Source organism: Ciona robusta, chromosome 1 (assembly GCF_009617815.1).
Source record: "Ciona robusta chromosome 1, ASM961781v2".
NCBI lineage: Eukaryota > Metazoa > Chordata > Ascidiacea > Phlebobranchia > Cionidae > Ciona > Ciona robusta.
The window spans coordinates 10433166-10460217 of NC_143235.1; the positions used below are offsets into that span (position 1 = coordinate 10433166).

The 27052-nt window shown below is 33.7% G+C and overlaps 4 protein-coding genes across 6 annotated transcripts; 3 read left to right on the forward strand and 1 right to left on the reverse strand.

Moving 5' to 3' along the window:
- The first annotated feature begins 112 nt into the window (after window positions 1-112).
- Window positions 113-4653, forward strand: LOC149743026 (uncharacterized). Its single transcript, XM_089880067.1, has 11 exons — window positions 113-366; window positions 422-595; window positions 905-1138; window positions 1411-1526; window positions 1844-1956; window positions 2272-2385; window positions 2472-2574; window positions 2634-2754; window positions 3099-3194; window positions 3413-3586; window positions 4191-4653. The coding sequence occupies exons 1-11, from the start codon at window positions 241-243 to the stop codon at window positions 4437-4439; spliced, it is 1620 nt and encodes a 539-aa protein (XP_089736193.1). The 5' UTR covers window positions 113-240; the 3' UTR covers window positions 4440-4653.
- A 210-nt stretch (window positions 4654-4863) lies between these two features.
- On the forward strand, window positions 4864-9004 carry LOC149743027 (uncharacterized). The gene is made up of 11 exons (XM_089880043.1): window positions 4864-5062; window positions 5123-5296; window positions 5479-5706; window positions 6248-6363; window positions 6421-6533; window positions 6658-6771; window positions 6902-7004; window positions 7170-7299; window positions 7781-7876; window positions 8063-8233; window positions 8619-9004. The coding sequence occupies exons 1-11, from the start codon at window positions 4925-4927 to the stop codon at window positions 8871-8873; spliced, it is 1638 nt and encodes a 545-aa protein (XP_089736169.1). The 5' UTR covers window positions 4864-4924; the 3' UTR covers window positions 8874-9004.
- Window positions 9005-9284: 280 nt separating this feature from the next.
- LOC149743028 (protein FAM135A-like) lies at window positions 9285-20407 on the reverse strand. 2 transcript variants are annotated; one of them, XM_089879717.1, is made up of 26 exons: window positions 20134-20407; window positions 19957-20058; window positions 19463-19577; window positions 19233-19303; window positions 19016-19109; window positions 18801-18883; window positions 18399-18486; window positions 17554-17680; window positions 17199-17248; window positions 16842-16958; window positions 16221-16327; window positions 15782-15930; window positions 15672-15717; window positions 15422-15530; window positions 15033-15190; window positions 13846-14003; window positions 13496-13563; window positions 13267-13340; window positions 12799-12968; window positions 12492-12601; window positions 12219-12334; window positions 11900-12051; window positions 11526-11636; window positions 11228-11356; window positions 10126-10195; window positions 9285-9838 (listed from the first exon to the last, which is right to left on the reverse strand). In XM_089879717.1, exons 1-26 carry the CDS (start codon window positions 20211-20213, stop codon window positions 9697-9699), a joined length of 2796 nt encoding a protein of 931 aa, XP_089735843.1. In that variant the 5' UTR covers window positions 20214-20407; the 3' UTR covers window positions 9285-9696. The 2 variants fall into 2 exon arrangements, with proteins under 2 accessions (XP_089735843.1, XP_089735851.1); XM_089879725.1 differs by having other exon boundaries at window positions 11243-11356; window positions 20134-20403.
- Window positions 20408-22072: 1665 nt separating this feature from the next.
- LOC149743029 (uncharacterized) lies at window positions 22073-26531 on the forward strand. Of its 2 annotated transcripts, none has more exons than XM_089880423.1 (5): window positions 22073-22463; window positions 22760-22810; window positions 24436-24594; window positions 25127-25352; window positions 25578-26531. In XM_089880423.1, the coding sequence occupies exons 1-5, from the start codon at window positions 22136-22138 to the stop codon at window positions 25744-25746; spliced, it is 933 nt and encodes a 310-aa protein (XP_089736549.1). In that variant the 5' UTR covers window positions 22073-22135; the 3' UTR covers window positions 25747-26531. The 2 variants fall into 2 exon arrangements, with proteins under 2 accessions (XP_089736549.1, XP_089736557.1); XM_089880431.1 differs by having other exon boundaries at window positions 22074-22463; window positions 24436-24561.
- The last annotated feature ends 521 nt before the right edge of the window (window positions 26532-27052 follow it).

The following is a 27052-nucleotide window of genomic DNA, read 5'->3' on the forward strand; positions in this document are numbered from 1 at the left end:
CTTGTGAAATCTTTCTATTGTGTTCTTGATAGGCGTTTCCTAAATGATTTCCTGCTTCCCAGATGTTTCCCAGTTGAAATGATTTCCTCATTAATTATCTATCATGCAATAGTTGAAACACTGTTAGGAGGATTAGGATTACGTTTACGACTTTAAAGTTGCAGATTAACTCAGATTTATTTGTATATGTAGTGCATTGATTTTATACAAGGCATATATTTTTCTACAGATAAGTTCAATATGTTGCTGCATGTTGTACTTTATCTGGCTTTAGTCAGTAACTATGGCAACGCAGAAGATCCTGTTGGACATTTGAAGCCGTTAGGAGAACAAACCTTGCCTACTGTTCCTATTGATGAATTTACAGTAAGTTTAAAGAAATAAATTAAATGGGGTCTTTGTTATGTATTTAACCTTTTAGGTTGACAATGCTCCAAATCCATACGACTTTTATGAGAACTATGTAAAGCCAAGTAAAGCTGCAATATTCCGAGGTGCCATGTTGGATACCTCAGGGTTTAAATTATGGACAGATGAATATATCAAGGAGAATTATGGAACTATGGAGGTTCGTGTGGAAGGAAAGAAAGAAAAGGTAATATATTCTCAACTCTTTTATTATTAGAGTTCCAAACAAAATAATCTAACTTAAATAAATATTACATATAGCCCTTCGAAGCGTAATTGGCTATACTTGTATTAAACAAATATATATTGTTATGTTTTAACAACTGTTGTTTTGTTGCTATATTGTGTCTTTTTGTTTAAAATATTTTAAATTTTTGCTACTGTGCCCGGACCACACTTTAAGTAACACTACCCTAATCGAAGAGACAAATAAAGGTATTATTATGTATCAAAACAATAATGCCTAATAGAAAAGCAATATTTGTTTATTTTATAGAACAGCATGATTCCTGTTGGCGAGAAATACTTGGGAAGAGATACAATCTCACACTTTGTAGACAACTATCACCTCCCTAATACAAGCATGTACATGGTGTCTGAACTACCAGAAGTTATGTTTAAAGAAGTGGGGGTGCTTCCTTCACTTGGTGCATGTGGTGAGATGGGAAGAAGATTTGTGGAGATTGATATTTGGTGGAATGGTGGTGGTGGAAGAAGTGTTATTCATAAGGTATATAAATAAATCGAATTTGAGTTGTTGTCTGTGAAAAAAGTTATGAAGATATGTCATTTAAATATACTACATTTTGTGCAATAAATATATTTTTCGCAATTCCCAGTACTTTATAAATTATTATTATATTTAAAAATTATAATGATAATATAGCATTATAAATTCATAAGAATGTTGGGGATTTTACAAAATCAAAGCAAAATATTAAAGCTGCATAAAAAAGATGTATAGACAGAGTATCATAGCACCTCATTAAAATTTGTATTTAGGATGCCTTTAATCAAATCAACTGTTTGTACCGTGGAACAAAGAACTGGAAATTGTACGAATATAAGTATGAAAAATGGATCCATAAGCACTGGGAACCAGAAAATGAAATTGGAGGGTAAGGGGTTATGTATTTCGAAGTATACAATTAATGAAAGTATACAATAATTCAATTGGTGTAATGTAGTTTTTTTGTATAAAAGTAAGTGCAAGGTGTGAATTTCTATAAAAAAAAACTATAGATTTAATAGGTTAATATGCTGAAAGTGACAATTTTAATTCATATACCTTGTAAAACTGTCCAAAAGAACTTTACGTGTTTTTATAAAGAAACCTATGGGATAAAATATGCTTGCTGTGTAAACAAAGCGGATTTTTTAAACTATTTAACAATCTGTCACATTCTTTAACAATGTTAAACATTTCCAAATTCAGATATTCAGAAGTTGATGTTGATGCAGTTGATCTTCACAGACATCCAAATATTGTGAAGATTCCATGGTCCAACTTCAGCATTCATGCTGGAGACTGCTTGTTCCTTCCAAAAAGTAAGACATTTTATGTTTATCATAAAGGATAATGTAGTTGGGTATTTTACGAAGAGTAGGAAATATTTTGGCGTTTCTAATTACTTTAAAAGACTTTTTTGTTGTGTTTTTGAAACAAAATTTCAGAAATTGTTTCGTAAACACACATCTCTCTATAGCCATTGCAATAACAGATACATGATTTTAATTATGAGAACGAATAATATCTTGCGCTTCAGAATAAAAGAGCTTCAGGCAATAATATGAAACAGCTATAACTTATAGAAATAACTGGGCCGAGAATCTGGTAAAAGCAATTAATAACTGCTGTCTTAGGTTACTACCATCAAGTGCTTTCCAAAGGAGAACAAAATCTTGCTGTGTCGATATTGTTCAGCAGACTTGATGGAATTGAACATATTGATGTGTCGGACTGCACAGACCAAACAGGTATTTTGATAAATAAGGAAAGATATAGCATGTTCAATTTATCTGTAAAATGAGAATGGCAAAAATCTGACAAAATATTTAAACAGATTACCAAACTCCAAAACCATTGAGTGATTTGGATGTTATGTGGAAATGGCAGGGTACAGGAATGATGTCAATGGGAAGAAGTGACATGGAAAGTTCATACAGGTAAACAAACCCAATAATGGTAAAAACATTAAACCTTTAACAATTTTGCATTTTTCAAGACCATCGCTTCTTCATGCAGCAGAGGAATTTGAGGGTGGCGTCACTGCTGAGGCGATTGCTGAAATATGGGGCTCAGAAGGCGAAGATGACGGGAAGATTCGCAGCGGGAGTTATGATCGGGTAGAGCATTGAGAGAATGTCACTTTAATGTTATTTATATAGTTCCTTGTGGCCAGTCATTTAATAGATCACACACTTAGCTAATTGGCATCACACATTTCCTGTCTATTCTTATAAGTTGAGGATTACGAAAAAGCAGAACAAAGCACTATTTCCATTGTTTTACTGGTGTAAATCTGAATTTGCTTGTGTTGTAAAGAGTTTTCTGCAATATATAGAGACTGTAACAAGATGTCTTCTTGCATTACTGTATTAAAATATTTTTTCTAAATAGCGCGGTTTAAAAAGCTATCTGTATTTTGTTTAGTTACATTTCATGCAAACATGTTTTTTGTTCTATGTAGGCAATTGCTGCCATTGATACAAATGGTGATGGAAAGTTAACTCCAGATGAAATTACTTCTGCAACTTGGGCACAACTGCGTGAATTTGGAAGTGAAGTAAGTTTACCAAACTTTGAAATGAACAAAAATCTACAATACATTAAATTGCCAAATCATACTGTTTGTATATACCAAATTTATTTTATTACAAAACGATCTTTATTTTGGTTCAAAGTTCCTTACAATGCCTAAATAAATTTGTTTTAACCTTGTACCTGGTAAACTAATACCAGAAAACTTGGCATAGTTTACATATCAATTTCTTTATTTTTCAGGTTGAGCCTCATGAACCTTCAAATTCTTACCTGTTTGAATATTCCTTGATAAGTTATGACTCGGTAGTTGAAATTTTGCAAGTGGCAATAAAAAGGAAAGAAGTTTTAACCCGTCAACTTTGGGTGAAGTTGTACACACGTATGCTAAAAGGAACAGCGGAATTTGCAAACCAGGTATTTTTCCAACATAATTCTACTGTTGTCAGTCAGGGAATATATTTAAACAATTTTTGCTAAAAAAAGTGATAATTTTTCTGCAGTTTTTTATCGATTTTGCAGGTGTGCATCAAAATGCATTACATAGGACTTTTTATTAAAACAAGAAACTTATCACTGCTTTAATTTTCTTAAAAATGTCTTCATTTGTAAATTTGGTTGTAAAGACGAATAAATGAATGAATGAATGAATGAATGTAACTTACTTTATCCTCGCGTGGCTGGAAAACGACAGTCGTTATCACACGGTTTTAACACCTCGTGCCAGCTTACGAGTTACCATGTATGTTACTTTGTGGGTGATTATTTTTTTGGGGGATTTTTTCATTTTTTTTTTCTATGTATAGCTGATAATTTGGACAACCCATTAGTGGCCACTGGGTTGGAGCAATTGGCGTTAAGTGTCTTGCCCAAAGACACATACGCCCACAATGGTAGCAGCGACGAGCCTTGAACCCATTACCTAATGGTTACAGGCAGGCGCACTAACCACTACGCCATGGCGCCGGGCAAATATTTATTAAACTAAAACATCAAACATTATTTAAACTTTTCCTAATAGATATTTAATGGACTGGTGGATTCAGAGGAAATAAATGAAGTGAAAACCGCTACTATCACTGAGGATGTGATAAAGAGAGCATTGAAGGAGTGGCTTGCATACTGGGTACCACAATATTCCCCTACTGATGTTAGACCAGACACGGGCTACAAGATTGGATTTGAATATGGAGATGAGGAGCCAGAACCTGAACCTGAAGAAGAGTATGATGATGAAGAAGAAGAGCAACATGTTAAGGAGGAGTTGTAAACTCTTAATGTTGTCATGACAATTAAAAAGCTGTTGGACGATTTTTTTAAGGGAAGAAGGTTGTTTTATAAAGTTTTGTTGTTTAAAAATTTAATAGTCCAAGACGAAATATTGTATTCTGTGTCTTTTATTACTGTGGATTTAAAATGCTTGTCTAAGTTACCATTCCATGTTGCAATGTTTCATATGAATAAATTCAAATGCCAGAAAGTCATTTGATGTTTTATTTTACTCCTATGCTGAGTATGTTGCTGTTTCATGCAGAGAAATTTTTGTATAAGGTTTTAAGGAAATCAACTAAACGCAGATACGACGGAGTGTGGAGATAACCCCATATGGCAGTGCTTTGATTTCCTCTCATTTCCTGATTGGAATTCTAAAGAGACAATAGGAAATGGTCTCTCAATGCCTTCTTTCAAACTACCGTAAACTATAAGCATTCTTACAGTTTAGTCTATTGTTCTGTTACTTAACTGTCAGACAACATGATTGGCGGTGTCTTTCTGTTTTCTGTGGCATTTTTGTTACCATGTGTGGCATATTCAGAAAAAGTGATGCCTGTTGGTCATTTGATGCCTTTAGGTCATCAAAGCCCACCCAGTGTAGAAATCGATGAATTCACTGTAAGTATAGATAAGAATAACACGGAAATATAAAAAGGCAATAAACATATTTTTATATAGGTGGATAATGCTCCAGATCCAAATACTTTCTATGAGAAATATGTGAAACCAGGCAGGGCTGCAATTTTTAGAGGTGCAGTTAAGAATACTACTGGTTATAAGATTTGGAGTGATGAATACATCAGAGAAAATTACGGTGACTTGGAAGTCAGATTAGAAGGAAAAAAAGAATCGGTTTGTAAAAAAATGTTGTGTATGTTTCAAATGATTGTGCAAACCTCTTCGGTTGTGTGTTAAATTTTAGGTGTAATGACCAAATTATTATTGTCCAAAACAATTATTACAATAATAAATCAACTGTGTGATTGTTTACAGTGGTTTTGTTAAATATTAACTTTACTCCTAATCATTTTTAGGTCCATACCACTCCTATTGGGGAAACCTACTTGGGCCGCGACAATCTTCGCCACTTTGTAGACACTTACAATTCATCCAACGTTTATATTGTTTCTGAACTACCAGCTGCTATGTTTAAAGAAGTTGGCGTGCTGCCTTCAATTGGTGCTTGTGGTGAAATGGCAAAAAGATTTGTGGAAATTGATATCTGGTGGAGTGCCGGGGGATCAAGAAGCATAATCCATAAAGTAAATGAATGAATGAATGAATGTAACTTACTTTATCCTCGCGTGGCTGGAAAATGACAGTCGTTATCACACGGGTTTAACACCTCGTGCCAGCTTACGAGTTACCATGTATGTTACTTTGTGGGTGAATATTTTTTGTTGGATTTTTTCATTTTTTATGTATGGCTGATAATTTGGACAACCCATTAGTGGCCACTGGGTTTGGAGCAATTGCCGTTAAGTGTCTTGCCCAAGGACACATACGCCCACAATGATAGCAGCGACGAGCCTTGAACCCATTACCTAATGGTTACAGGCAGGCGCGCTAACCACTATGCCACAGCGCCGGACGAAAATTGCATCAACTTAAATGTTTAAATATTTTACTAATTGATTTTCAAAAATCTCTGATCCTAATTTTTATGCTTAAATAGCGTCGAATAAGAAATGTAATTTGATTATGTGTAACTTTGACTATTTTCATGTCATGTTAAAATCCGAAATAAATAATATAGGTTAATTATATTAAATCTTAATGGCATAAAATAGTAATTTGTAACAGGATGCCTTTAATCAAATCAACTGCCTGTACCGAGGAACAAAGTTTTGGAAAATGTATGAATATAAGTATGAAAAGTGGATCCATAAGCATTGGGAACCAGAAAATGAAGTTGGAGGGTAAAAAACCTTTATGTATGTTCTTCAAAATATTTTATTCATATTTAATCCTTGCAGGTTTTCAGATGTAAATGTTGAGCAAGTTAATCTAATTGAACATCCAAATATTGCCAAAATTCCATGGTCCAACTTCACAATTAATGAAGGGGATTGCTTGTTTCTTCCAAAAAGTAAGTTGAATTGTTTTTATTATTGTATTGAAAAAATAAAACATTACATATATGTCATATTTTTTTTAATTTAAACAGTGGCAACTTAAAAACAAAAGTAGCAGTATCAGGTTTTTCCTTTTAGGTTACTATCATCAAGTAAACTCTGATGGCCCAAACAACTTGGCTGTTTCCATACTCTTCGGAAGATTTGATGGAAGAGAGAGTATTGATGTATCCGACTGCACGAAAGACACAGGTGAAAAATTGACTAATGTTTATGAGCCACATTAAAGGTAGAAAATGCCTGGTATATAATTTTAATCGAAACTGCAAAATTAGGCTTTAATAAATTTAACTCCTAATTACTTACAACATATGACATTTAGATTACAAAACTCTGAAGCATTTAAGCGAATTTGAAGTTATGTGGCCTTGGGCAGGTACTGGTGTTATGTCAATGGGGTGGCCAGACCTTGAAGAACATAGCAGGTAAAATCAGCTAAATTGGTTTCAAGTAACTTCACAAATTAGATTGAACCAATTACAAGTGAAGTTATTAAATAAAGATACCTAATTAATCAACATAATTAAAATATCAATAAAATGCGACTAATCTTACATCAAAGATTTCAATTAAAAAGTTTTTAACTGCAGACGGCCTTTAATTGAGTTGTCCAAAAAACTTGAAGCAGTTAATCAAAACATTACGGTGGTTGAACTTGAAGAAATGTGGGGGTTAGTTGATGAGGATGATGGCAAGTTAAGAAGGGGAGATTATGTAAAGGTATTGCTGGAATATATAATTGGTATTGTTAAGTAGACACGCATTGTTGTTGAAAAAGTTGTTGAAAGTGTGTGTTTGTCAATGTAGGCCTACTGATTAAAGTGTATTATAATTCGTTCGGCATGTTTTGAACCTATTTGTATGCCAATACTACAACTTCTGATAATGTACTCTCAAGCAAATACAAGAAAAAATGTTCTTCAGCTAGTGAATGTGATATATTTAATGTTGCCAATTCATCATATTTAAAACCTGGGAATAGATTCAACCATTTACGAATGATCAGTTTGTATATGAAAGCAAATAATAAAAATATGTGTCTCAACATATGCATCAAACAATTACATAGTACATTGAATAATACAGATTTTATATACATAAAAAACAGCAGATGACAAAATTATATAACATATGATTAAAATGTTCTATAGCATCTATTTAGTATGTTCACCCCTATTAAGTAAACTTTATTTGTATTCAGGCTCTTAGTTATCTGGATACCAATGGTGACAAAGAAGTAAGCTTGGAGGAAATTAAATCAGCAACTTGGGAACAGATCCGTACTTACATCAAGGAAGTAAGTCAAAATTAAGTTTAAGATTACATAGGAAATTATAATAATTGATATAGGAAGTATAAAACTACTGCACGCAGAGTTATTATGGCATCCTATATAAATGCAACCAACAGCGAACTGTAGTGGTTACATGTTCTAGTTATGAAGCAAATGTGTAGAAGCAGTTATTCACAAATGTTTTTGCAGGTCTATCCATATGAACCATCAAACTCTTATGATTTCGAGTATTCCTACATATCATATGAAAAGGTGCTTGGTGTGCTGGAATTGGCAATGAAAAGACAAGCATTTTCACGATCATTTTGGATAAAAGTGTATATGAAATATTGTCAAGGAACACATAAATATGGAAATGAGGTGAATGAATGTAACTTTATCCTCGCATGTCTGAAAAACGACGGTCGTTATACACGAGTTATCTGTTTCATACACATCGTGCCAGCTTACTAATTACCAAGTATGTTACTTTGTGTGTGATTGTTTTTTGGGGATTTTTTCATTTTTTTATGTATATGGCTGATAACTTGGACAACCCAATACTGTCCTTTGGTTTATAGCAAAGTTGAATTTAACATTACGATTTTTGAGTACATTTATTAAACCTAATAGGTTGCTTTAAATGTTCAGGATCTAGGTTTATCCGTTCTGCTAATTACATGGTGTATGTTTATATATAAAAATCCATAATCTGAAATAATTATAACATTTATGCATGGATCTACAAAATTTTCTCTATCTTTAGGTTTTTACTGGTCTGGTAAACTCTGAAGACATCAACATTGTATATAGCAATTCTATTACCAAAGAAGTCATTGATAGAGCGCTTAAAAATTGGTTGTACTACTGGCAGCCTCAGTATGCAGACACGACCATTCGTCCTGGAACAAACGTGGATGTGATGAAGCAGGAGTTTGATGAACACGAAGTCCATGAAGATGATGAAACAACTGAACCTTCACAGTTTGACGAAGATGAAAGAATTGTTGATGAGCTTTAAGATGTGTTGGTGCTACCCAATTTTGCTGAGATGTTGTTTTTATTTTGAGAAAAGTATTGTAAGGGCTTGGTGGTCTGCCATGTTCTAGACAGTTTGTCCTGTTCTGTTGCAAAGTAAAAAAAAAGAAACAACTTGGTTTTTTTTTAATATGACAATCGATTAATGTTATTTGGGGCTATAAACTAAATAAAATCATCGGAAAAAGTAAACATAATTGTGACAGACAAAAGATTCTATGCACTATCATCCAGTAGTTGATATAACTGTTCAGTTTAAGCATAGGGTGTTTTAAGTTAGGTAACCAAAAATATATAATTGAATAAGCTTCAACTATCAACACGACCTTTCAAATATGACTGAATGAAAACCTGTAAAACTGCCAACAAAAATACAATTTTATGAAAGATGAAATTATTATTGGCGCTTTTATTCAAACTAATCCTCACTATTTGGTTTCTTATATAAAACAGCACTATAGCAGTGGGATAAGCTAGTAATTTGAAGCTTTAATGAATTACTATACAAGGTTTTAAACACGAGAAGGTTGTAAAAACATGATACAAAACTATATTTTTTATCAAAATGTAGTTTGCATATTAAAATTGCACTCGTAATTAGTTAAAACGTTGCATCTACGACTGTTCACACCTACCATAAAAAAATACGCAACACCTAAAAAACGTTAAAATGTGCTTTTAAAATCTTAAAACAAATAAAACCAGAGCAGTGAACTCAAATACTATTGAATATAAAAGCGGAGTTCTGAAAGCAAAAATTGACTTTTGGAAGACTTAAAATTAAATAAACCAATTCCGCAGTTGGATCATGGTAATAAAAAGTACTTTAGCGCTGACACAAGGATGAATTGTTGAAGAAAGACGTCAGAATCAAGAACTGCAATATGTGCCGCTCTACCAATGACGGTGTTAGCTGTTGCCCGAGCCAAATGGTGGACAACATGGTACCTGGATGACAAGGGAGTTTATTTGGTGTCAATTTTTTAGAGGAAGGGGCAATGTCACCCCATAGTTTCCACTGAGATTGGAATAGACATTTAGACTGATTAATTTAATGAACAAACATATTCTCAGGTATTGAACTTAGATTAAAGCTTTAAAGACACAGATTGATATTTATTGCAGCCTTTTTCATGCATATAAGTAATAAAAAAAGTATATATATATATGAACAATATGCATTTTCATAATTTATTTTATCTCTTATACCAAAACATTACTAACTCTACACTCACCTTCTTAAAGAAACTTTAGCCTCACATAAAGGCTTTAACAAATTTTCCACCATTTCCTGGTAAATGGCACCTGAAAACAAACTCTACATATTATTCTAAATTATACCAAAGTAAAATATAATTACTACAGCAAATCCTAAATTATTAGATTTTAAAAATAGGGGTTAAGATGCTTACTTGGGAGAGTTAAAACTAAAGGTTTATTAACACTTTCGGCGCCAATCTACGTATATATACGTTTAAGTAACAATGGTTCGCGGTGCCATCACACGTATATATACGTTTTACCATTTTTTCATTGTTACGAGTGCCGCGTTGCATTTAAACTAATAGTAAACCACGTATATATACGTATGCTCGATCTAGTCTGCATTGAGACTAAATGCGAACGTCTGCTTTGAGATTACGTTATTTTTGACCAATTAGCTTGTGACTCTGCGATCAGCTGTTTCTGACGATTTCAAGTATATTTACACAATATTACTAGTTTACAATGTTTCACTGCTGCCACTACTGGAATAATTACGGATAATGGTTCAAACTTCAATGATTTAGTGTCTGATCATTACAATTATGATGTTGTGAAGTTTTGTTTTATCCAATTCTTATTCTTACGGCTCTGAAGAAAAGTGAAGTTATGGATACATTGGTAGTGATGTTATACGTCCACACAAACGGGATAACATGGATATGTCACTGTTTCTTGGATTCCTGTTGCTTACTGTTGTATAATTTGCAACTTTCAATTGCAATTCACGGCTTATTTAAAATTTAATAAAATCCAAAATTCGTGCGGCACCCAGTGTCCGATTGTTCAAATTAGTGCGGCGCCGAAAGTGTTAATTGATGAGTAAACTGCCTACAATTTCTAGCTATATAGTTCCCCATATGCACAGAATATTCCTAATGTGAAGTTATTACTACCTTGAAGACAAAACTGAATGTCAGTCAACTAAATACCCACTTCGTAAAATAATGAACCCAGAAGTCACGACCTCAGGGGTTTAGAAGCACTAAGCTATATTACATCTAAAAGCTTTGCATTTCGATCTAAAACCCCATAAGTTGAAAAATATGTCAATATAACACTACTTTAATTAAACTTTATAACAATAACCTTGATTCTTGTCTTTAAATGCTGATGTACAATGCTCAATCCTCGCTGAATGACTTGGCACATATCGATCATTGGCAGAAGCAACTAACAACACATTCTTGAAATACTCCAACCCTGGGTGGGAGAAATAATGACACATGAGCTGAATAGTAAAGTAAAAATATATTCTAATTTAAACAGAACTGCTTCATGACCTCTCAAAAATAATTCAAATTACATGCTTAACAGCCAATGGTTGGGAAAAGCTGTTTTACCTTAAATATTCGTAATATTGATGACATACCTGGCTTTTTACTTAGTTGGTACATGAAAGAATCTTTGAGGTTAAGTTTATCCTTGATACCAAGTTGCAAAAGACATTCAGATTTTTTCCATTTTTGAATAAGCCATAAACCTGAAACAAACTTCAAACATTAGTTGATTTACAATGTAAGTTTGAAAAAATGCATGGGGTATCTCACGATACTGGTTTATGTTTAGGTTTAAACTTAAAAAGTGCAGCTTGACAGAAAATACAAGGTTGCTAGCGAATATAGACCAGCCATAAAAAGATAGCTTGACAGTGTGCACAAAGTTCATAACTGTGGTTAAACCCATAAATTAACCAGCTATGCCTGCATGCAGCATTACAGTGAGGACGGGGTCTTTAACACTTACCTGTATTAACTAATGTGCTGTTGTTAAACACAGTCCCACAATGAGGTGTGGAGAAAGTGAGGAAAGTTTGGAATCGATCACGAAGATGATGTAATCGTTTGTGGGAGATTGCTGACCTGATGAGGACTCCACCGAGAGAGTGACCAACAAAACTAAAATAACACAAGCATGTATTTTGAATACTCAGGTGCATTGCAAACAATATGTCAATTGGGGTTGACTGATAGTGGGGATACAGCAGGCTTCACTTGTTTTTTGTCATTTCGTCTTTTTTTTCTTGACCATTTAACTAAGTTTAACATAAGCTTTCAATACCAACCTGATAAGCTTGGGGTCGGCCTTGGTATAATAATGAGAGCGAATATGTTGAAGTATTTCATCCACAAGCTTCTCAGTCATTAAGTTGATGTCGGCGTACGTGTCATCTTCGTTTGCCTGCAACAAAAATATCCAGATTTACTTTTGTACATTTATCACATGCACATACTTCTGCATTCACAAAAATTGAAAAAATTATGTTGTGTAAATGACTTTATTATTATTACTGTTAAAACTTTATACTTTTAATCAAAAAGGCGAATAGGTTTCTCACCTCTGACATTAAAAAGTCGCAAGTGCCTTCACTTTGTCCATTTTCCTTACAAGTTGAACTGAATCCAAGTTGAAGGTAAGTTCTTACAAGACGCAAGTCATTGCTGGTGCCTGTGTAACCACAACTTAAATAAACATACATTTACTGCAAGTTTTACTATATACAAACACAGATTAGTAGTGAAAGTATGAATTAAACTTTAGTTACATAAAGTTCTGCATTTTTTTAAATATTAGTTCATAAAATAAAAAAAAAAATTAGCATGAAAAACACTGTGAATTACATTAGTAAAGAAAAACAGCTTTACCATCAAGTCCATGAACCATAACAATCAAGTGAGTTCTTTCCTTCCTGTACGGTGTATATCGATTATTCAGGACAAGATATGGGGATAAAGTAAGTGGGGATGGGAGAGTACAATAAAGTTCACCATCAAAACTTAAAAGTTTTAGGAGCTTGCTTCTCTCTAAGAGATACCTATTGTTGGGAAGTAAAATGATATTTTATTAGGGTATGTTCGTCTAATACTTTATAGGTTGTGTTATAAAGTTTTTTTTATTTGCGTTAAGTCCTTGGGCGAGTCATGTCATGGGACCTGCGATTTATGGCAGAGTTTTCCCATTACTTTTAAGTTGTTTTTAATAGAATTTTTTAGTACAAATGTTCAAAAAACAAATTTGAAAATATGGGTTTGATGATGAAACAAAAAAATTGATAAAATATTTTTATGTGGTTTTACTTAAAAATGCAAATATTTTTACAAGTTCTTACTAACTTTTCTCTACAATTTTGTTCCAGTGGTGTCATGTATTTGGTTTCTTTCTTCCATAAATCAGGAGTTGGCAATTTCTAAAAATCATTAATCAATCCTTTACCGGTGATTTGAAACTCGGGGTAATTGCTTGAAAATACCACATATTGTTACTATATGTTACTAAAGCAATAAAATTAAAGCAAAATGCGAAGAAACATTGTCACATTGATACAATGCTCTTAAGACTAACCTTTGGATTCTTTTCAATAACTTCATTTCCATTAACTGCCTGTAAAAACTCTTCTAAAGATTCGGTTTCTGTTAAAAAAATAACATTTTAACTGGGAATGTTAAAACACAAATACCACATAATAAAATCCTCCAAAAAATGATTTAAATTTCAAGTTTATCAAATTAAAATGCAGTTGCGATATCTAGTTCTTTGTTTTGAGTTTGGTGTTTTAACCTTTTCGTCCTTTTTATCCGCCTGATTTAAACGTGTCTAAACTAGCAAAATAATCTAAAGTTGCAGTATATATATACCCAGCCAGAAAAAATGCCCATTTATATAACATTAGGCACCTGGTATTAAAAACAAACCTGTGATTTCGAGCGTAGAGTTTGTTATGACCATTGTATGGTCACTTGGATGAAAGGTTCTGGGTTGGGCAGCATGACCTACTTGTATATCCTCTGGTTCATCTACAGGACTTAACAAAGTTGAAGTGGCAGTGGTGGAATTCAGATGGGTGAGGTCACTGGAATGGTAAATGCATTTTAATTGCAATTATAAAAAGTTGAAACAGTTTTTTCAAGATACTTTTATCACTAGCTTAAACATGTTACTGCAGTCACTGGAATGCTAAACATATTTTGATTGCAGTTTAAAAAGTAACCATTTGTTCTAAGATACTTACCATTACTGTTTACCACAGGTTAAACTGTTACTACAGTGCAAGTACAAGCCTAACATTAGGATTATTAAAGTTTAATCTTCAAATCATGTGTAAAAATTGGCTTTGAAATTAAAAAATAAATTATTAAAGTTTGAGGTGCATTTGTGTTTGAGCACTGAAGTTGTCAACCCTGACTGTTAATAATTTATATTTTCTTGTATTTAGAGGATACTATAGACAACTTTGCAGGTAGTATTAGAGCAACATAATTGTGGCAATAAATTGATAATGCAATAAGTCTTTGACAGTGAAGTTCTGCAGGAGGGGTAGTAAATAAGTGACAACTGCCACCTCCACTATTGATTTACAAGGGTAGTCTTGAATGTAGCATACCACAGTGATGTAACATAATAGTGTTGACATTCAGAAAGAAATACAATAGCTTGGTGGATCTTACACATGAAGTAATGTTATTACACCAAGCTTACAGAGAAACATACTGTGTCATTGTAAAACAAGGAACATTAATATATAATCAATATAATAATCCCAAAGGTTTAAATCCAGAATAAGAGCGAAAGCAGTGAACCTTGTAAATAAAAGAGCTTAGTTGTTCACGAGGTATTATACCTAGGCCTCATTCAACCTTAAGACCTTAATGCCTGTATTAAAAAGGTTCTTTAAAAAAACTGATTTAAATTTTTACAATGTTTTTTTAAAAGACATTTTTAATAAATCATGTAACCTTTTTACCATTTTTTAGTTTCTTTTACAATATAATTTTAATTCTTAAAGTTTTGTTAATTATTAGCAGTTTTTAGTTTCATTTGGTGTATATGTGTATTCATATCTTGAATTATTTCACACTTTATTGAATGGACGGAAACGCACCTGACACCAAATGCATTGACAACATCTCCATGGGTGGCAGTACGTCTCAATGTATCGGCTGCATCCACGTAACCAGGTCCGAGAAATTTCGTGAGACCTGATGAACAGGAGTTTGATTTGACGAGGGAGATTTTATTCCCTTCCAATGCTCCGTTGCTCTGTATAATTGGATAATGAATATGATGGTAGATTTTAGGTTATATAAACTGAAATATGCTATCCAGATGTTAAATTGTATTTTATTGGCTATAAAGGTTAAAAGCCAGGCTTATTTGACATTAAATATTTATTTTCAGGCTGTAAAAATGCTTTAATAATAATGCTTTCGAAATACAATTTTAAAATACAATTTGAACATATTTTATTTTTGATAATGTGGAAAATCCCACCTTAAAACTTGGTAGCTCACTAGGTTCTTCCTGCAAATCCGTAAAGCCGGATTTAGAAAACATCTGCTCATAGTCAAGTGTAGTAAGAGCGGCTTCTTTCCCATTTACCCTGTAAGAATACAAAACTATAAAATGCAGTACATGGAATACAAAAACTGAAACAATAAATTACAAAAAAAAAGAAAATTATTGAAAAATAAAGAGTTTGTTTTACAAGCAAAACAAAACTGTTAAAGTTGTTAGCACTTACAAGTTGGGTTTTTGAGGTAGTGGTACTGATGCTTCAACAGCTGGTTCTGCAAACAAAATCTTAATCAAATTGTAATGTTATGGGGTTTAAATTATTGAATTTAAAATTACCAATTTCGCCGTAAAAAGTTTCTTCAAAGATGATTGGGAAAGTTTCAACTGAACCGTCATTATCAGGACTTTCAACTGATAGTGGGGGTATGTTGTTGTAGTAGGGGGAAGCACGGATATTACCAGCTATCCTGGTGTACATGGATGTTCTGTGGGGGCGGAAAATTAAGATTAGGGGCTTATAGAAAAAGTGGAATTTATTGCATGCAATTTATGACTTAATTGATAGAATCATGAAAAATCAAATGGTATATTAAATTTACCATTAACGGCCATGGAGAGTATAGAAACAGAATTAAACATAGAATGGGACTTGTATCATATACAATATACAAACAATGGGCTGTTCTATGAAATTTCCTTTTGATTTTACAGAAAATGATAGACCCCAAAAGAATTTATGGATAAAAATAATCATATATTTGCATGTTGAGCTAACCTTTCTTCATTGCAGTTGGACAGTTTGGGGTTTTTAAGCAAGAAAAACAGAGACTTGAATCTCTCCAGTCTGTTTTCGTGGTGGGTGATGGACAAGTGCTTCAAGACCTTTGTGTAATTAAATACAGTGTTATTTTTGGATCAGTCTTGTTTGTTTAAGCCTACGTGTTTTCAACATATACTTTACCAGGTGTAAGTAGACAATTTAAAATGACATCAATTGTGGGCAAAGTTTTGTAACAATTAAAGCAGTGTATGAATTAAAACTTACTGTATTTGCTATTGTTAATTAAAGTAAATTGCTGTTTGTAAAAAATTTACAGAATTAAAAAAAAATATTACACAAATAATGCATTGAATACCAGTTGCAAGCACAATAATGAATTATGATACAATACTGAATTGACTGATTGATGAAAACAATGATAAGATGAATGATTACCGCGTTCTTTGACATTATCATTAAAAAGCCTTTGTGGCATTTTAAAATATTCTACAGTGCCTCACAACAATAGCTAACCACAGCTAGAAATAGTCAGAAAACTCAGCAAACCCTAATGCCCAAATCGAATGAATTATTCATGCATCTCACGCTAAAGGAGGTAATTAGGCATTAACATACATGGCGGTTGAGACATACAACATCCAACACGTGAGACCAAAGTGCAAGCAGCGATGAACATGCTGAAGCAAGGTTCATGTTAGCCTGATTTACAACATCATCAGCGCATGTTAAGCTCTGTGGAAACAAAGGAAAGATTTGGTGTGACTCATTAATGAGGTGAGTAATTGTCTGTAGACTTGTAGAGTGGGGCAACTGCAGGTGTGCAGTATGGCAACTTTAACACTGCAGCGTTGATTAAGGTTACTAGAAATTTCATTTTTGATAAGCAATCAACAAAAGCCCAATTTCTGCAAATGATGGGAGGGAGAGATTCTGATTTATTTTGAAAACAATGGCAGTTTTTGTTGTTCAAACCTTGAGAGAAGTGAGCGTTCCTTCAATTTTTTTCTTCATGCTGTTGAAATCTAATGAAAATGAATAACATTGTAAAAATTAAACTAACATACAAAATGCCAATCATAATATGTCTGTGCAGGGTTTGACGTAAAATGTTTGTCATATGAGCAATCTCATGTTCGATGACTAATGTCACGTAATACTATGCATACTACACAATAATTATTCAAGAATGCTTACTATAAAAACAAACCATACAAAATGTGCATTTATATACAAAAATTAAATTTCAGGCTCACTGTTATTCATAGATTTAAATATCAATTAATTTTGAACACACAATGGAATTTATTATCAAAACATTCATGCTTACTCTGGCTCTTTGCCTCTCTTGGCACAGTCTCAAGAAGATGGTTGAAGTATTCTTGAAGGCAAGTATAGATAGACAGGATGGTTTGAATGAGATTTCGGTGGACTTCTTCGTGATTTAAAGATGGCGTCTACGTACGATATAAGACCGTGAGGTTACTCATACTTGCATGGTAAGTGTTTGCAGTTAGTCTGGTGTTTATTATTTCCTTCAGCAAATTTTAACATTTCCTCGAAATTTGTGTGTGTTATTGTAGGGCCTACACTACATAGTGTATACAATAGTACGTATATGAAATTTGATGCCAACTATAGAATACACCAACACACAGTCACTTTTAATACAAAGCAGATTGGGCAAAACAAAAAAAATTTATTTATCTGTAGACATATTGTTACTTTGACATTAACACATACACAAGCAATGGTTACAGCTTTGGAAGGTAAAACAGTAAATCTTTATTACTAGCATGAGTGAATTGGCTAACCTGTTTCTATAATAATAAGATAATCAATGATAACTAATGAGATAAATTAGACAACATGCTCCCTCAAGGGAAACAACAACTTATTCATATCCTATGTTTGGTTAGTAAAATATTACTGTTACATAAACAACACAATATTCTTAACATTTGTAAACTTTCCACGCAAATAAGCTACAAACATTGAATTGGATACATTAGCTTATCTGCATTGCCAATCCATAAAATTAAAAGCCTTTTCACCACAAATTGGTATCACTATCAAAGGCTAAAAATAGCAAAATTTTAAAAACTTTGATATTTTATCATTTGATCACGGACAGTTTAATCAATATTATTGATAGCTCAAGTGGCCTTCACCCACCTGTGAAGTGGAAGGTCGAAACAGAATGGTTTCCAATGTTACTGGTTGAGTGGGAGAAGCACCAGGTTTTGTGGCCGTACTTAACATTCTGAAGAGTAAAACAAAACTGCTGTTTTATAAAAGGTTGTTACAAAGGTTTAAAACCTAAAACTGTTGGGGTAAACTAAACCAGTGCAAGAATATTCAGTTTATATATATATATAGCAATCTCCAAATGGGTTCAATGAGTTATATATATACTAATCCAGTAATCAATGATATGATTACTTAACATTTAAAATCATTAAAACGAATGGATGTGGGCCTACGGGAAATTACCATCAAAATATTACACTCAGCAGCAGTTTCCAAGTAACTATAGCGCATATAATATAGACAAGTTCAAAGTTGTAAGTCACTTACGTTGTCAATGGTTGGTGCAACGCAACCACAGATGCGTGGACAGATAACTCAACACCAGCCATAAAGCAGTAATCAAATATAACCTGGGAACAAAATTTAAATAACATTACTGATTGTAAAGTTATGCGAGACTGCATTACGACTGCTCTTAGTATATAAGAACATGTGTTATATAACATATGTATTGGAAAAGGAGTTATGGAGAAAATCATTACCATTGTATAAGCATGAAGGCCATGTACATGATCAACGTGAAGGTCAACATGACGCTTACTAACTTCTTCAAAATTATCTTCAAAATTGTCACATCTAATTAAAAATAGAAAATTATGAAAATATAAAATGGTTTTCTTATAATCAACAACAGAGGCAAGCAATTACATTGTATATAATATTCTGAGCTACATGCTTCAATAGTTCTATTAAACTTACAGGTTATCTGATGAACAAAACCACAAGCCAAGCTTCAGTCGATATTTTATCGACTTGAGACATTCTTCAATCTAAAATTAATAAAGATTAAATGGTAATCCACAAGATCACCATTAATGCAATCAACAGAATTTTAATAGAGTTGTGAAATTTAACGTGCGATGCTATTATTTTAAATGTTAAAACAATATTAAGGTTTAAATATAGTGAAGTATTTAGATTTTTCTTACATTTTGGCTGTCAATGAGTTTATGGAGTCTGAACAGAAAGGTATGACACAGGTTTATTTCCTCTTTCTTGTAGAGCACACGCACTGTCTTCGATACAGCTCCATTTAAACGGAGTCTAAAATAAGTCACAGTTATGAGTCACATAATGGTGCAATTTCAAGAATGTGTATGTATGTTCCATATAGACATAGAGATGATGTAACTTTAATGTATCATGATGGTATCCTACATTGTCCTAATATTTATGCAATATACTCCTGCTGTTCTGCAACTACAGCAGGAAACCACTAAAGGCAGTTTTGTCTTAAACTTTCTTACATTGTTAACTATAGACAAAGCTAGAAACCTTAGGTGTATATCAACAATGTTTTATCAATATTGCAGAAGACAGAACTTATACAATTTTAAACTTATGGTTTTATTATACAAACTCTAAGTTAGACATTAGGAAATAGGGAAACATCAATAATAAGTAATAAGTATATTGTATATACCTCGGTGAGGTTCCACTCTTTGCCTTGTTTTTTAAAAGATGGACTTCTAATTTTGAGTTGTTTAATCCTGGTTCAATAAGGTCCAATGTCAAGTGGTAAAACCTATTAGACAGTCAAAAAATTATGATTTATTGTGACAAAAAGCATTACGCACTTGAACTTTTACGAACCACTTACCCTCTTTGGAAAATGTCGATGTTATAAAATTTGCCAACGTCTACGGCAATCTCTACAGTGGCTTGCAGGTCTTCAACCATTATGCAGACTTCCTATTACCTGACGTCCATCTAAGTTATTCTTCAGAAGACAGAACCATCACAGTTCGAGTTCACACTACAGACCAACTACGAGCTTTACTTTGCAGAGAATAACCGTCTCTCCTTATCTCTCCCACTCTCGCGCAAAAATAACAGCGAAGAAGGCGCGAACAAAAATAGGAAGACTATTTTTAATGCAGAAAGCGAAGCTATTTTTAATGCCAAAAAATTGTTACTTAAATAAATTTTACCACAATTTTAAATCTGCTAATTGGGGATTATACCTTTTCTAAGGGAAAATATACTAAGCAAAAACAAACCATCAGTGATTAAAAAAAAAACACGCCGGTAGGTGGCGAAAGAAATCTATAGTGACAGAAGCGATTACAATGTGTTTTTCATTTAAAGTGGTAATGATAGTATTTTTCGTATAACATTCAAGCATTAGAAGTAGAAAAGAAAACAAACAAAATATGGAAAGTGAATCAAATTTTAAATTTGATTTATTTAAAATGCCATTTTAGGGTAATAAGATTTTAAGATACCAGGTTGGCTTGTATTTGAGATTAGAGGGGTCAAGAATTTTGTTTACTATTATTAAAAATAGCTTTGGTTTAAACGGATCACGGGGGACAAGAGGAACACAGCGTTTGAATTTTTCCAAGATAAAAATGAACGTTTGTTTCTGTTACCATGAGATTTAGACAAGTGTAATGCGTTACCACTTACAACATGAACTTTACTAAAAGGGTGTAAAGGGAATTTTTACCAGATAGTTAAAGTATAAATGTTATGCTTATGCAGCACAGCAATTGTATTTAAGATTGTAGTTTTGCCTTTATTTTATGCTGTTAGTCATTTTAATAAGTCTGTTGATGTGCATAAATAGAGAAACTAAAATAAATTATTTTATTGATTACTCTTAATTTCAGTAACTGGACATTTTTGATAGTTATATATATATATGTCAATATGTGTGTGTGTCTTAAAATGTTTCATGGGTCTTACTGATATTATTTATTTTTGGGGGGGGGGGATTTGTAAAGCCACTTGGAAACTGCACATATTACTACGTTGTACAATACAGTTTATGATGTTTGCGCCATAAGTATTAGTCGGATTGGATAGATACCAGTCTGCAGTGTTTGGCAGTTCCTGACGAGATTTCGTGCCTGCAAGGCGTTTTTTTTTCATGTGTGTACTATAATTAAAGACGTGCCATGTTAGGAAATCTTACTTCGAAACATAATTGGTAAAATGGAAATGCTCCCAATTTCACTGATTCTGAAAAATTTCATCCGCGTTCAGGTCCTAATATTTAATACTGCCCTGTTAAACCATAATATATCATCGCCAAACTGCATAAAAATGTTATATTAAACGAAAATTCCTACAAAAAAAATCTGAAAAGTTATTTCTTGTACAAAAAAAATGAACTGGGACATATTAACATATATGCATCACAAATCAAAATTACTCTGTTTGTTACAGAATAATAGTGATTGATTCAATACATCATTACAGGCATAAACATAGTGTATTTTAAAGGACAATTTTGAATCGTTTTAACACAGAATACACATTTATTTTAATTTAATAATTTTTTAATTTGGTCAAAATTCGTTTCAAGGTTAAATAACTTTTCACATGCAATTATAGTAAATTTGTTCAAACAGGCGATAAACATCGTATTTTGTTTTGTGACACTCAAAAGAACTATCCAATTACATGCATGACATCATATCAGAAAATGTCATATTCCGCTGACTCGATACTGGGCTTTATAAAAAGCTAACTTCTACTTTTAAAAGGCTTCAAAATACTATGACATATAATATACATTTTATTTATACATAATATATATATAACCCTTTGTTGGTTACAGAATTTTCTAATAAACAAACTGCAAAAAAGGTATAACAATGCCTGGTCGTATGAATAACTCAAGGGAAACTTACAGCTCAAGGGAAATATATAACCCGAGGGAATCCTACAACTCAAGGGAAACTTATACCCCAAGAGAAACTTATGACTACCAGAGTCGCAAGCCTTCCAATGACAACTGCTTCATCTGTGACAAGTCAGGTCACTGGGCTCGTGAATGTCCCGAATCGGATGAGCAGCAGAGAGAATATGCTCCGAGGACCCGTGGAGGATTCCGGGGAAGAGGGAGAGGACGGGGCAGGGGTCGTGGAAGTTATGGGGGTTACGGGGGTTATGGAGGTTATGGAACACGACAGCGTGATGCTGGTATGTCATATGTATCAATTTAATTCTTTAACGGTATATAGATTAAAGACAATGGACTTAGGAGTTAAACTCTGAAATGATAAATGTTTATTTTAAAAGTTTTGAACGACATAAACATGCTGGCAAAAGCATGAATATTTTTTTCTTGTTACAATATTAGCTTTTAGTTAGGAAATAGACTGATTATCGCACTATCACCAATGTATAGGATTTATTTTAAGACTGTAAGATGTCTGTAAGATAGGCTACTAACAACACTATGAAAGAATTTTTATCGTAATCAAAAATAATTCCAGATGTTTGCTACAAATGTGGAACCCCTGGTCACTTTGCAAGAGAATGCCCAAGTGAGTACAACATTCAAAGTTATGGTTGGAAACATTATATGATGTATGTATAATATATATCATGGGTGCCAATCCTGGGTATTTAGGTATTCGGGTATGCGGCGCATTACCGCGCATACCCTAGTATTTTTTATGAGTATGCAGCATACCCAGTTTCCAATGCTTAAGTCATCCAGCTGTCTCTTTCTAATCACTAAAACAAGAGATTATTACGTTGCCTTTATGTGCGTACAAAATATTTATTGCAGACAGGCGCGCACTGGCGTAAAGTTACGGGGTTGCAGGGTTGCCTGGCAACCCTTTGATTTTCTCCATACTAATAATGCGTAAGGAATTACGTTCGACCAAACGAAGACGCCATTATTACTGCGAACAAACTTCGTTTACGTTCGTTAAAATATGTCAATACCGATGCGTCATTCACGACACAAACGCATTCAACTGGTATTTAAACTCCTGTTTGCTAAATAATTCACGTGTGAATCGCTATTGTGACGTCAGTAATCAACGTGTGAATCGCTATTATGTCGTAATCAATTGCCAGGTTCAAACAACCGCTATTATGATGCAATGAATCCACGTGTGAATCCCTACTATTTCGTAATAAATATGCTGCTTGCCTGAGGAAAACATTGCATATAAATATAAAGCAGTGTTGGAAACGTTTTAGGCAGTTTATTTCCGCGATATTTTGTTCTGGAAACCTACTATTTCCGACGGACGGGTCTTCGTTTGTAAGATAACCACACACTCGTGCGGGCTTGACGAAAGGCGCATGCGACATAGCTACTGTGACGTCACTCGCCAGGCAATCGGATTCGACCGTTTCTCATTACACGGACTCGCCGAACGCGCGTAATTTTAATTTGTCTCATCCCTACGTAATTCTGAATACGTTTACGTTTGTATGAGCTTTTACAAAGCACATATTTAAAGGGTTGCAAACCGAAAACAAAGGGTTGCAAACCGTTTTTTTTTTTCGCGCCTAGCGGCGCGAAGACTTCCTTTTTTTCTGATTTTTGCAACCCTAACGTTTAGTAAAACTTTACGCCTATGCAGGCGCGGCCAATTTTCTAAATATCTGGGGTATGCGGAATGCGGAGCGCGCCTTCTTGTTGATTATGATGTCATATACGTTATTGTATACGTGGAGCGCATTCGTTTTTTTTCGGCGGGTATTCGTAACAAAAACTTAGACTGCCTTTCTAATAGTTGCGTTTAAAATACATGAAGTTTGCCTATTAAATATGGCATCATAATAGGGATTGTTTGACCTGGTAATTGATTAAGACATAAGGAACGTTTTAAGATAAAAAAATCAGAAGTTCCAGTTAGAAAATTAGTTTGGAAAAAGAGCGAAAAAAATGAGCTGGTATTTTTTCTTGGGAATATTTTTTGACAACTTTAGATCTTATTTTGGCAACTCTATCCCTATTTAAAATTTGTTTTTTTGTTGGTATGTCATTCAAATTATTAGAATATGTCTTTCTACTATTCAAGTGAACTAGTTTATATTTATTGTTTAATGTTACTTCAGGATGCACTTCTCCATTATGGTCAGCTGTTGCTGATCTTATATTCCAATATGCTTATGTTGACTAATATGTTACCATTAACCTGTCTAGATGACGCAGCTGATGGAATACAAAGAAATGAAGACAGAAGGCCAATGGGTCGTCGCAACAACGATTACTGCTTTCGCTGTGGTCAACCTGGCCACATGGCCCGTGACTGCTTGTCTGCTGAGAATGGTAGGTCAAGAACAGGGGCAACGAATATTAACAGTACGTCAGTATTGGTGTCGTGAGATGTTCATAGCGATTGATATATTAGTACCGGGCGCAAATGTACTGCACCAAGACTGGCAGTAGATTGAATTATCGAAACAAATATATTGAACGTTCCAGACACGGCATTTACATGTTGAAACTAGTTTTTAATTTAAAGTTAGTAGAACGGTACAAAATGTGTTTAGTTGCCCTGGAACATTTTTACGTATTTATTACAGCTCCAATTGTTTTTCTATCAAACTACCGATAGTTCGGTACTGCACGTATGCAGTAACGCCTGTCGCATGCGCCCTAGCGCTCGGTACAAATATACCTATCGGAGCGAATTTATCGCGACTATGGCATTACAATACTACACAATTTCAAATTTTTTATCTATAAGTTCAAACTTGTGATAATTAAACATAATGGGGAATATGGTGTGTAAATTCGACAAAAAAATTATAAAATAGGAATAACTTGCTTATTAAATTGTAATGTAAACATATTGGATTTAGACGTTATTACATTAATGTATTGTATCTAGCATGCTACAATTGCTACAAAGAAGGCCATCTTGCACGTGACTGTCCAGAGGACAATGCGTGCTACAAATGCGGTAAAGCGGGTCATCTTGCACGCAAGTGTCCCGAAGATGCAGACAGAAATGGTGATGCACGCTTAAACCGTAGAGAGGCAGGAACAAAGCAATGCTACCTTTGTCATAATGTCGGACATATCCAGGCAAATTGCCCAGAGGCTACTTGCTATCGGTAATAGTATTGCTACAAAAATAATGTTAATAGAAATTTAGATAATAACATCATTTTTTATTTTAATATTTGGGTAGAAATAAAACTGTCAACAAAACGTGGTGTCAAAACAATCTAACAATCAAATTCAGTGTTTAAATTAAAAACTGTTTGTTTTTTTTATAACTGATGTTAGCATAGATTAGTTAACTAAGTAATATTGTTTTAGTAAAAGTTGTTTTGTAGTTGCCACGGTGAAGGCCATATTGCACGTGATTGCCCGAACGGCAATGAAGAATGTTACAACTGTCGAAGACCTGGTCACAAGGCTCGTGACTGTGACGAGCCACGTCCTGGAGAACTAAGCAACGAGGATGATGGAAATGAGGAAGAGAAGGAGCTGAATGATGCTTAGGTGTCACTCGCACCTGCAACTCCGGACATCCCTAAAATTAACGTAATTTTTGAGAAGTAGATACTTTTAAGTGAGCCTGACAACTACGCGTTTGTGAGTGTGGACTAATGTCATCATTGTAGCTGTCATGGGAATCAAAGATGCAGCAAAACCTCTATGGTTCGGTGGATTGGATATAAAGAGTCGTCCAAGTTGTTTTTGGTGAACGTGGATCTGTTTTGCTGGACAATCTTATTGTTTACTTCGGTTAATTTTAAATTCTTCAATCATTTTTAGTCTATACAAATTAAATGACGACCCCTTTTACCCAAAATTGTACAAATTAAATTAAAATATGTGAAGTTGAAAAAAGCAACTGTTTCTACTCCCAGACTACTTTTAGTTGACCTGAAATGATGTTTTAAATAATCTAGGTTTGAATGTTTTATAATTATGTGCGGGTTCCATGCGTTTTACTTCCACATTAATTTTCAACTATTTGTTAAACCCTAAATCCCTCATTTGTATAAAAATGCTGGTTCAGGCAACTAAGAAATGGGGTTAGTTGCTGTGTGCTTTCTAAACGCCGCCGAAATAGAGCAAATGATAATGTCCTTGCATTGCATGATAAAAAATTTCCAAAACTTGTACCAAAAAGGGCATGTACTTATTTGATTCCATACCAAACCTGTTGTTTACAGTTCACGATTTGTATCTTTTTCTTAACATGTTTACTATTTGTTAAAACTTTCGCACCCATCTCGGTTAAAAGTGTTTGGATACAATAAACCAACTTGTGACAAAGATTTGAACATTCCAATAACACAGCTGGGGTAATATAGAAATTGCCCTGTAGAAATGTTTGCAACAATTTGCTGGAAGCAGTGGAATTCTCTGTATGGGACTTCACACAAACACCACTAGAAGGATATAGTAGGTTGGGGGAAGATGGGACACCTTTTAAATCCATTTTATCGTCCACTTTAGTAGTAAACAAGAAATATTTAAAGAATTATGAAACTATATCCTCACGACTCCCATAGACCGTTGTTAATTGTTTAAAACACGATCAGGATATTATGTACTAAAGGTGTCCCATCTTCCCCCACCCTACTATATATATATCTTTTCGTCTTACAGAAATTTGGAAATTTACGAAAGTACTACCAAAATTTAAAAGCCAAGCTTAATTCTTTATCTTTAAACACCACTTTAGTTGTGACACAGTAGCTGTTAACGGCTTGGAGCACATATTCAATGATATAGTTTTTTATATTTTAAATATTATAGAGCCACGTTGCCTAACTATTACATCAGGCGAACAAAG

Excerpts from the sequence above, each read along its gene's own strand:
- LOC149743026 (XM_089880067.1), top strand. The coding sequence starts at position 241 with ATGTTGCTGCATGTTGTACTTTATCTGGCTTTAGTCAGTAACTATGGC. Across the intron at positions 1,527-1,843 it reads CCAGAAAATGAAATTGGAGG|ATATTCAGAAGTTGATGTTG; the intron begins GTAAGGGGTTAT and ends TTCCAAATTCAG. Across the intron at positions 2,755-3,098 it reads GCAGCGGGAGTTATGATCGG|GCAATTGCTGCCATTGATAC; the intron begins GTAGAGCATTGA and ends TGTTCTATGTAG.
- LOC149743027 (XM_089880043.1), top strand. The coding sequence starts at position 4,925 with ATGATTGGCGGTGTCTTTCTGTTTTCTGTGGCATTTTTGTTACCATGT. Across the intron at positions 5,707-6,247 it reads CAAGAAGCATAATCCATAAA|GATGCCTTTAATCAAATCAA; the intron begins GTAAATGAATGA and ends AATTTGTAACAG. Across the intron at positions 6,534-6,657 it reads TTGCTTGTTTCTTCCAAAAA|GTTACTATCATCAAGTAAAC; the intron begins GTAAGTTGAATT and ends TTTTCCTTTTAG.
- LOC149743028 (XM_089879717.1), bottom strand. The coding sequence starts at position 20,213 with ATGGTTGAAGACCTGCAAGCCACTGTAGAGATTGCCGTAGACGTTGGC. Across the intron at positions 18,884-19,015 it reads GCCTTCATGCTTATACAATG|GTTATATTTGATTACTGCTT; the intron begins GTAATGATTTTC and ends TTTTGTTCCCAG. Across the intron at positions 11,357-11,525 it reads CCAACTAAGTAAAAAGCCAG|GGTTGGAGTATTTCAAGAAT; the intron begins GTATGTCATCAA and ends TCTCCCACCCAG.
- LOC149743029 (XM_089880423.1), top strand. The coding sequence starts at position 22,136 with ATGCCTGGTCGTATGAATAACTCAAGGGAAACTTACAGCTCAAGGGAA. Across the intron at positions 22,811-24,435 it reads CTTTGCAAGAGAATGCCCAA|ATGACGCAGCTGATGGAATA; the intron begins GTGAGTACAACA and ends TAACCTGTCTAG. Across the intron at positions 25,353-25,577 it reads CCAGAGGCTACTTGCTATCG|TTGCCACGGTGAAGGCCATA; the intron begins GTAATAGTATTG and ends GTTGTTTTGTAG.